The sequence below is a fragment of the Phoenix dactylifera genome, chromosome 5 (genome assembly GCF_009389715.1).
Source record: "Phoenix dactylifera cultivar Barhee BC4 chromosome 5, palm_55x_up_171113_PBpolish2nd_filt_p, whole genome shotgun sequence".
Lineage (NCBI taxonomy): Eukaryota > Viridiplantae > Streptophyta > Magnoliopsida > Arecales > Arecaceae > Phoenix > Phoenix dactylifera.
Genome location: NC_052396.1, coordinates 3394944 through 3404808, shown reverse-complemented (window position 1 = coordinate 3404808; position 9865 = coordinate 3394944). Strand labels below are relative to the sequence as shown.

The 9865-nt window shown below is 37.1% G+C and overlaps 1 protein-coding gene across 1 annotated transcript; it reads left to right on the top strand.

The window, feature by feature from the left end:
• Nucleotides 1-646: 646 nt before the first annotated feature.
• LOC103704687 (AT-hook motif nuclear-localized protein 10-like) lies at nt 647-9041 on the top strand. Its single transcript, XM_008788087.3, has 6 exons — nt 647-968; nt 1211-1743; nt 2449-2501; nt 5903-6034; nt 8218-8379; nt 8466-9041. Exons 2-6 carry the CDS (start codon nt 1311-1313, stop codon nt 8757-8759), a joined length of 1074 nt encoding a protein of 357 aa, XP_008786309.2. The 5' UTR covers nt 647-968; nt 1211-1310; the 3' UTR covers nt 8760-9041.
• Nucleotides 9042-9865: the final 824 nt, after the last annotated feature.

The following is a 9865-nucleotide window of genomic DNA, read 5'->3' as shown; positions in this document are numbered from 1 at the left end:
TCGTCAAAGCAATTTCATTTCTTGTATATACATAATTAATCTTTCTTTGGTAGAAGATGTACATGACGAGTCCGAATAAATTGTAGTATAACAAAAACTCCAACATATGTAGAACTTACACAACATAATGCCGATGAGGTTTATTAAACATGAGGTCCACCCCTCTCTTATCATTTGAGATCAAACCCATCAATCCTACCTCTCATCTAAATCATCTAATTTATAAAAAAAAAGAATTAATTTTCTGCTCTGGCTTTTGTTTTTTCTCCTAAAAAGGAAATAGAACTTGGTATTGTTCAGAATAATGCACAATACACAAAATCAATAAGGTGTTATTGCAAATAAAAATTTGTATTCGTGTATGTATTGGCGACCACAAAATTAGTCAGGTTATGGCGGCGTTACACAGAGAGGAGAAGAGAGGCGGGACCACAAACTCTCTCTCCACGTGTCACGTGACTCGGAAAATTTTAAGAAATCCTGGCCATCAATTTGAACTTGGAATGGGAGGGAAAGCGCGACACGAAATCCCCCTTTCGGTGCAGCCGATCGGGCGGGGAGCTTGCCAAGATAAGTAAATTATTAGATATAATAATAATATATATAAAGTTATTTTGGACTGTGGAAAGCTGGCAAAGTTCTAATAAAAAAATATGCAACAATAAAAAAAGCCTGATATTAACGGAAAACAATACCAAATTAAGTCATAAATCCACGCGAAGGAGATCGAGATCTCGGTCTCGATAATTTTTTAAATTTTTGTTCCTTCTCTACTGAGGATATTTATTTCTATTGCCCGTCGTTTTGCCCCTTTCTTCTGGGCGGGGCGGCGAGGGTTTGGTGGCCAAGAAGAGGTGGAAGAGTTAGGGTTTCCTTTTGTTCCTCGGCTCGGAGGACGATTTATCGTTATATCTATAAAACCCTAGGGCGTCGTCCCCTTCCGGCTCAGTCGATCGATCTATTTCGAGGCAATATCCTATTCTCACTTTTCCATTCCGCTGTTTGTTATCATTCTTTTTTTTTTTTTTGATTTCATGGAAAGAGTTTTTTCCCTTTAAATTTGGGTTTAGGAAAGTATTATATATGCAGTGGGGAACTGGAGAAGATTTAGCGGAGATGTAATGCTGATGCGTTTTTCAATTAATTTCCTTTTTCTGCATGGAATTTACCTTTTTTTGCTGAAAATTTTGTGTAATTTTTTTTCTTGAAGGCGTCTTTCGAAGATGCAGGAGTGATTCAAAGAGGGGAGGAAAGACTTGGTGGAAGTCCGACGAAAAGAAGTATAGAATAGGTAGTTAGGGTTTGGAAGAATGGATGATAGAGATTCTTTGAGACTGGACTCGTCCTCGCCTCCGGGGATGATGGTGGGTGGCAATTGCTATGGAGCTGGAGCACTGAATAATTCCATGGTAGTTCCAAATTCAGCAGGAATGATGCACGGAATGCGGTTATCCTTCAATCCTATGAGTTCTTCTATATCGAAGCCAATGGATTCACCTGGCTCTTTGTATCATGGTGATGGTATGTCTGGCATTAGACCAAGTGGTGTACTTAACATGGGTGAGCCGATGAAGAAGAAGAGAGGAAGGCCAAGAAAATATGGACCTGATGGTAGCATGGCTTTGGCTTTAATTCCTAGACCTTGTGCTTCGGGGTATTCTAATAGTCCAATGTCAGAGCCGGCAAATAAGCGGCGAGGCCGCCCTCCGGGATCGGGAAAGAAGCAACAACTTGATGCCTTGGGTAATTATTATGCTACTTCATTTTGCCCATGTAAAGTATATTTATGCATGATATGCTATTCATATATGAAACCAACTGCTACAATAATATGTGTTGCTTAAACTCTAAGTTGCTGATTTTACAACATACCTTACATTGGTTCTCATGTAAGTTCTATTTTTGCATGTGGTGTTGTGCATAACTATTTGAGTGTTGAAATCATGAGCTATTATGAGTATCTTTTGCATAGGCATCTGGATGCATTCCTGCACTGTTAATTCCTACAAATCTAAAGCAAGATTTTTTTGCTTTGAGTTAATTGTATCTTCAAACTTAAATTTCTGTGTTTAGAGATCTAGTAAATATGTTATATCTATCATATCTCCAATTCTTTTCTATTTTACATTTTCTTGGTGATCTTTTGTAATCAATGGCATATGGGTTGTCCTTTCTTATAGTCTGCATAATTCTTTCTCAAACTACTCAAAATTCTATTTTTGGGATATGGCTCGGGAAAAAAGGCAAGCAATATATATCTCGACCATAACTCTATTATAGCTAGCATTTTACCACGGGTCTTATGGGCCTAACTCTTCTTTTCGTTTACATCGTTTTTTGTCAAACTTTCAGTCACTAATGTCTTGATGTTTCTAATTCTTTTGTGTAAAATTAAATTTTTAAATCTTGGTCTAAATTAACTAATATTACTATTCTTTGTAATTTCAGGATCTTCAGGGATTGCTTTTACTCCACATGTTATCACTGTTAAAGCTGGAGAGGCAAGTACATAAAAACTGATGCCAATTTATCTCTTTATGCAATTAAGCTCTCATTGTAGTATCAAGCTGATCACAGACAGAGAGAGAGAGAGGGCTTACATTTATGTCTTTTGCCATACCATGTTCCCATCAATTTCAGTATATTCTATTAATTTTGTTACTTTTTTGTTTTCATGCCCATCATGTTGATGTTTTGTATCCTCTATTCATAGATGAAAAGGAAATACATAGTTTGCTGTTTGATAGATGGTTTTTGAATTTTGTCCTAATCTCTTATCTGAAGATGGGGTCAGCTGCAGAGTTTTATATGAAATGCCAAATATATTCCATATAAGAATTGTTTATATAAACATTTTGCTGTTTCTTCGTTTCCTTGAATGTGATGAAGTGTATTCTCTAGACTAAGCTTAAATTTTGGAAGTTCATAAAGATTTGTAAGCATTCCGATATTAAGTTTAAGAAAGATTTAGATGCAAAGTAATGTTTTGACATATTTTGACTATCCCAGAGCTCAAAACTCATTAACATTTTATTTGTCATGTAGAGATGGTGATTAGATAATCTAATGATATATTACACTCTAAGCTTTATTTCTTAAACATTTTATTTTTATGATTTTCCTAAATTATGTAAACGTTTTAAGAAGATGTCTAATTTGTTTTTTCTGACTTATTTTATTTTTCTTTATTTTTTATGTAGCTTTATTTTAGATCATTTGAATTTCTTTATAATTTTCCATTTAAAAGGCCAAAACAGCCAAAATGATTGAAATTAAAAGTCATTAGGTCCGACTGAAATCACAACTGAAACTTTAGCTTTTAAGCCTTGTTTCTAGTGGATAAATTCAAAGTTTCAAGGATGTAATTTGAATTGCTAAAGTCTTTGTTTTACATGTTGGCAGATTGCACCTCTTTGTTCACCATCAAGAATGGAAACACCTATATATGCCATGACCCGTATGTGTTTTAGATACTGCTATTGGGTTCCAGCTAAAAAGTGAAGCTACATCTAGTCAATTAGAATCTTAAAAATTGTTATTTTGTAATTTGCAAGAAGAAACTGTACGTTGGCTTTTGATTTAGGGCGAGGAGGGAGGATTTGAAAGGAGGAATCAATGCCACTCCTGACAAAAGGCTCTTTTGAGGACCTGAAAATTATGTTCTGTTTGTATTTGTTTGCTAAAGTCCAACATAAGAATGACCAGTTCTCAGCCAGCTGAATTTTAGTTCCAAGATGGCTTTTGTAAAGCTTCTTAGTATGAATATTGAACTGTCAAGCTTCAAAGCCATAGTTTGTTTCTATTCTAGCTACCTCATGGTGGATTAAATCAAGCCTTTGAATCTATCATGCTAACAATTTGATCTAAATTGTCCAAGTTATTGCTGCAAGCCTAGGTCCCAAGATCTATGCAACAAAGTGATGAATTTCTTCCATCTATGGTATGTTTATCCAATAGCCAAGGTGAGGTCTTAAGGATAATGGTATTTAATGATTGTAATGTTTATAGTGTCCGACCCTTTTAAAGTGTCCAACCTTTATCCTTGTTTCCTTATTTTTTCCCCTCTTATTCACCAAAATACCACCCTTCTATCTAATTCAAGTTGTTGATCCAAGATCTTAACCTGTAATGACCTATGATGGTATAATCTAGTGATCCTCTCTCTCTCTGCGCGCGCGTGTGCTCGCCTCCATATTATTTGCCATGAACTACGGTTCTTGAGCAATGCAACCTGTGATGCCAATGAGTCCCAAGCCCTCACCTATCATAAGGTTCTTGCTTCAACTATCCATCAAACTAGACTGCGGAGTCATCATGCTCATAGTTCCTCCATTTGCAGAAAAAAATCATGAAGATGAGTTATATTCATTGAGTTATCTCTGTGCATTAGGTTATGTTCTGGTGGGCTTGACAGGGTGGGTTAAACGCCCCCTGATTCTGCTATTTCTCTCTCTGAATCCGGCAATGTGTTTGTGAGTTAAGCCAGTCATGTCATAGGGTTCACCCACGAGCAGGTTGAGTCAGATTCGATTGAAGTTGTACTCACCAGCATAGGAGTTTGAACCATCTCGAACCTGACTTGTTGAAGCTATCTATAGCACTTCTTTCTTGGCAAACTCTGAGGCTGTAGCAGTTTGAGGAATCTTAGAAGTCAACCTACCTTAGTGGTCGTGGTAAGTGAAATTAAGGGTCCAGTTACTAACCTGCTGATAGAAGATTAGCAAGATCTGTTTTGTTAGATTGCTCTTGAAGTGGAACATGATTTGTTGATTCTGCATGTAAAGTAGGGTTATAGATGCTATATTGTGGAAGGTAAGAAAACGGGTAGCACCAGAAACAGAAGTAAAGCATGGTGGACTAGTCATCACATCATGTGGTTATCCCCATGATTAATATCTACAAATTCTTGCTATATGAATATATGAAGATTATGATCAAAATGAAGGTGTCTCAATACCTATGCCACTAGGTCGAATTGGAATATTTGTATGTCTGGATGTAGTGACAGACACACCCTTGTTATTTCTTTTTGATGGTCTGCAGCTTTTATACTGAGGCTGGACCTTCCCAAACCAGTCTAGAAATACAATTTGTCAAAGGCATTCTAGACTGCACCAATATATAAAACAATTCTTTGATTTGGTTATTTTAGAGAATCGGGGTCTTTTGTTGGCTGATTTCATGTAAGTCCATTCTCTAATCTGAAATTGACTCTCTCTCTTTTCATCCTTATTACCATATACTATTTTGCTAGCTTTGAAATTTCATCTTTTGTTGTACATGCTTCCATGATAGTGTCATCAGATTGTCCCAACTTTGCCATCTTACTTGTTTTGGTAAATTTGATTGGTGTAATTCAGCCACTCTATGCATTAAAACCTTAATGAACCTGCTATCTTGTCAATCTCAGTTCGCCACTAATAGCTTGTGTCACAAAATTACTTGCTTTGCATGGTGTTAGCCTCACCATAATTTCCTTCACCATGATGCAACTTGTTGAGATCACTTCCATTAGAATATAACTTTTCAAATCTTGTAAAGCATGAGGCCTTTCCTATCCAAAGATCTTTATTCAGCCTACTCAAAAGTCAGACAATATACTGAAAATATTGCCAGTCACTATTTAATTATCCTTTCATATATCATATTTTTTTTGTTTCTCTAGTTGTCAGCATACCATAGATATGCTGTGGGTTTCAATAAATGTTTCTTGATACCTATACCATTTTCCTTGATTATGTGAGGTGTCTGAAACACTGTTTTATCATACAATGCATTCATTTTTCTCTAATGTTAAATCCATCCCATCTGTAAAAGTCCTCTCTGAAATTCTTAGAATACACATTTGTTTGCTTAAAGATAAGTATACATTCATAGAGATGTCTTTGCTTTGTCTTGGCAGGATGTGGCTTCGAAAATCATGGCCTTCTCACAACAAGGTCCTCGAACAGTCTGTATACTTTCAGCAAATGGTGCCATCTGTAATGTCACACTTCGTCAGCCAGCAACCTCTGGTGGAACAGTGACATATGAGGTTTGAATACAGGAATAAGCTTTGATTAATATCATTACTATCATAGATTAGCAGCAACACATACAATAACCATTTTCTGCTATGTAATTTATACTTGCCTATTCCCATACAGATATACTTATATGCCTTTTCTAGATTTAATCTTGTGAATCAATCGAATCTCTTAGATATTTTTTTAAGATAGCACTGCTATTGATTTGCAGGTCTAAATCAGTTTTAAATATTAATTGTGCAGCAATGGAGAAATATGAAAGTTTTTCATGTCTGTGCATATGTTTATTGTGGAACAATACTCAGTTCTACAACAAGTCCCGTAAACTCTATTATTATTTGATGATGCTCATTGTAAACTAGTAGCATTCAAACTCAAAGGTGCAGCTACTCATGCATCCTTCTTCTAATTTGACCTAGCTAATTTTTCCATCAATTTATTGATGCATTGAGGAATATAAGCAAAACTAGTAATTTAACCTGAAAACTATTTTCTGTTCAAGATGCGATTAATCTTTGCGAACCTTTTATTTCATCTGGATGATGAGGAAAGATGATTTCTTTTTTGTTGCTTTGCCTGAACAATAATAGTTGACTATAAAGAATGTCCAGGTTTTTCTAGGTTGTAGTTTGGAAAAGTCATTTCTGAGTGCTCATAAAATGATGGTTCCTCATGATAAAGATTCGCACAACTCGCGGTTACAGATTATCTGGGTTTAACATTGAAAAATTTCCAGATTTAAACCACATAATTGTCTTAACAATTGTGGGAGGATTGGGTTTGGACAGTAAACTAAATATAATGGGTGAAGGGGATAAAGTTGTGAGGGGGAGCTATGTTCTGGAGTTCGACCATAGAAGGCAGGGAGTAGCACTAGTATGTATCAGGGACAAATGCCACAGAAGGAGAAGCAGCTGCTCTCGAATGCCCTCTTGCTGTTCTCGAATAAGCTGTTTTCGACGAAATATAATGGGTGAAGGTGATGAAGTTGTGAGGGGGAGCTATGTTCTGGAGTTCGACTATAGAATGAATTCTGAATTGTTTCATAAGCTATTTGGTGCCAACTCTACTATACTGCTAAGATGAGTAATTATTGTACAGATGAGGAAGGCACTTGGTGTAAATTCGATGTAAGATTTATACAGATTATGATTGATTGATTTCTATGTGATTTAGAGCAACTGCTAAACATGTTCACAAGTAAAAGACTAAAGTGCTCCAATCACATGGCTAGAAATGTAAGTAAACTCTGCTACTATCCGGTAAACTCGAGTACTATTATGTTATTGAACATCTCTCTTGGCAAGAAATGTAAGTAAACTCCATTACTATCCTGTTATTGAGCATAAATACATAAGCATATGGTCCCTTCAAGGTAGAGATTGCAACTTCAACTTGTCTTACAAAAATTTATGAAAAAAACAACTGCATGAAGTAGAGAAGGAAAAATCAGGAAAGTTGTGCTAGATCAACAGGATTCTAATGGGCCGAACAAAGAAAGGAGGAAAGATACCAAGTAGGCGTCGAAAGGTCTCTTCTAGAGGCATTTCTATCTTCTTCCCATAGGCAGAAAAAACAAATGATGCCAAAAGGCTATTTTGCCCTTTCACCTGTAGACCAGTTTGGCAGCTACTTTATAATCATAGATCACAAAAGGCTAAACAATGAGATTATATAACTTGGTAACCAACTATAACCAAAAAAAAAAAGAAAGAATAGAAGAGATAAGGTCTTATTCAAATGTCAATTCAACATATTAGATCACTGGTCGCACTCTGCTCAGGTCTGAGAGTTCCTAACGAAGCAGCTGATCATCTTGCCATTGTTTTTTATTAGGGTTGTTAGTATCCTTGGATGCTCCTATTATCTCTGTCCCATAAGGATTTAGCTGATGCCCCTATTCTTTTTCCCATCTCTTAGACCATGAACCTCAGCCATATACCACCAATAGTAGCAGGAGGTGTCATCAGATTTGCATGAGTGGTTTCAGTAGTATTTCTTTGTTCATAAATCACCGTATAATTAATTTCTGGGCACATTAATTGCTCTGTAGTTGTGGTCTATTGAAGGGTTAGTAATACCGGACGGTTTAAAACAGAAACTGTTTGTACACTTTTTTGTGCATATATATTGCTCTTTATCTAAGTTTACACCATGTCTATTATAGCACTTGAGAGCGATGTTGATGCAGGGCCGCTTTGAGATCATCTCTCTCTCAGGCTCATTTCTCCTTACAGAGGATGGCGGCACTCGTAGCAGAACTGGTGGTTTGAGCGTGGCATTGGCAGGATCTGATGGCCGTGTTCTTGGGGGTGGTGTGGCTGGAATGTTGATGGCAGCTACACCTGTGCAGGTCCTTATCTAGTTACTGTTCTTCCATTCACATCATCTGTCTCAGATGCAAATTTTGAAGAAGTCCAATTTTCCATGCATGCTCAGGTTGTCATGGGCAGTTTCATTGCAGAAGGGAAAAAACCAAAGCCAGAGCCATTGAAACGTGAACCCTCATCAGCCCCACCTCAAATGGCAGGCTTTGGGCCTGCTTTGGCAGGGAGCTCACCCTCTGAAGGGACATCGAGTGAATCGCCTGATGACCCTGGCAGCCCCATCGATCAGAGTGGCACCTGCAACAATTCAAGCCAGCACATTCAGTCTGCGTATGCATCTGTTGGTTGGCCACATTCTGCAAATCAGAACAGGCATGATTCTGACATGAAAATGATGCCCAACTAACAAACTTCAGTTTGGAAGTCTTGCTTGCTTGAAGGAGGATAGTGTATTTCTTAGTAGCCTTCAGAAGTTGCTTCCTTCAGAGAGAATATTAGGAAACAGACCTTTTCCCGTTCTCTAACTTTATGCGGCTGATGCTGGCAAGTTTTTAGTAGAAATTTTCTATTGAAAGCTGAAATCATGGCTTCTAAGGCCATCTTTGTAGTTCAAAAATATTTGACTTGTTTTTACTTCTGCAATATTAATAGATGCAGCATTTGGTTGTGACGATTCTTTTTATCTAAAGCACTTCTTGTGTTTCCATCTCTTGGGCAATATAGACTCAATAGAAGTATTCTTTTTATTTAAGAACATATCCATAAAGAATGCATCACAAGTGGATGCATAGATCTTGCCCATGCCTCACCTTATGAATTGCTATCAAAGGATCGTATTCTCTGTTCATGATTTTATTTGCTTATCCAAATTGTAAGCTACATTCGTAGGGTCATCCTCGAAAATTAAACTGTCCAGGTTGTTGTGTGAAAGCACTAGCAATACCTCTCTTTTAAATTCAATTTACGTTGTAGCATAGACAATGATCTGTGATATTTGCTTCCCTGACTTCTGGTCACTATATGAAGCAGCGGAGTTATTTTAGTGATATGTAATCCGAGATATAGCATAGCTTCCGCAAACTATTACATTCAAGTGCTCGTGAAGCAACAGGATTAGGTGAAGTGTGATAAGCATAAACATAAGGATTCAGCCAATCCTGCTCATGATTAGGCGAATGACTGGTTTTGTTCTCTATCCAATCAAAGAAGAGCGGGAGAAGAAAGTTGGGTAGGATCCCCCTCTCTTATTCTCCTCTTTTAATTGGACTTTGTTCTTAATTTTTCTCTGTAGAAGCAAATTGGTAAGAGAGAGAGACTGAGAGCGAGGAAAATTTATAGGTCCACCTTGTTGTCTACCCAATGGGGAGGGAGGGCTTGAACTTCCTCTCTCACTCCCCCTTCTCATTCTCATTCTCATCTTTTAATGGAACGCGTTCTATTTATATTTTCAAACTTTGACTTACAAGCATGAATTTCTCATAAATTACAGATGAGAAGGGATTGTATTTTACA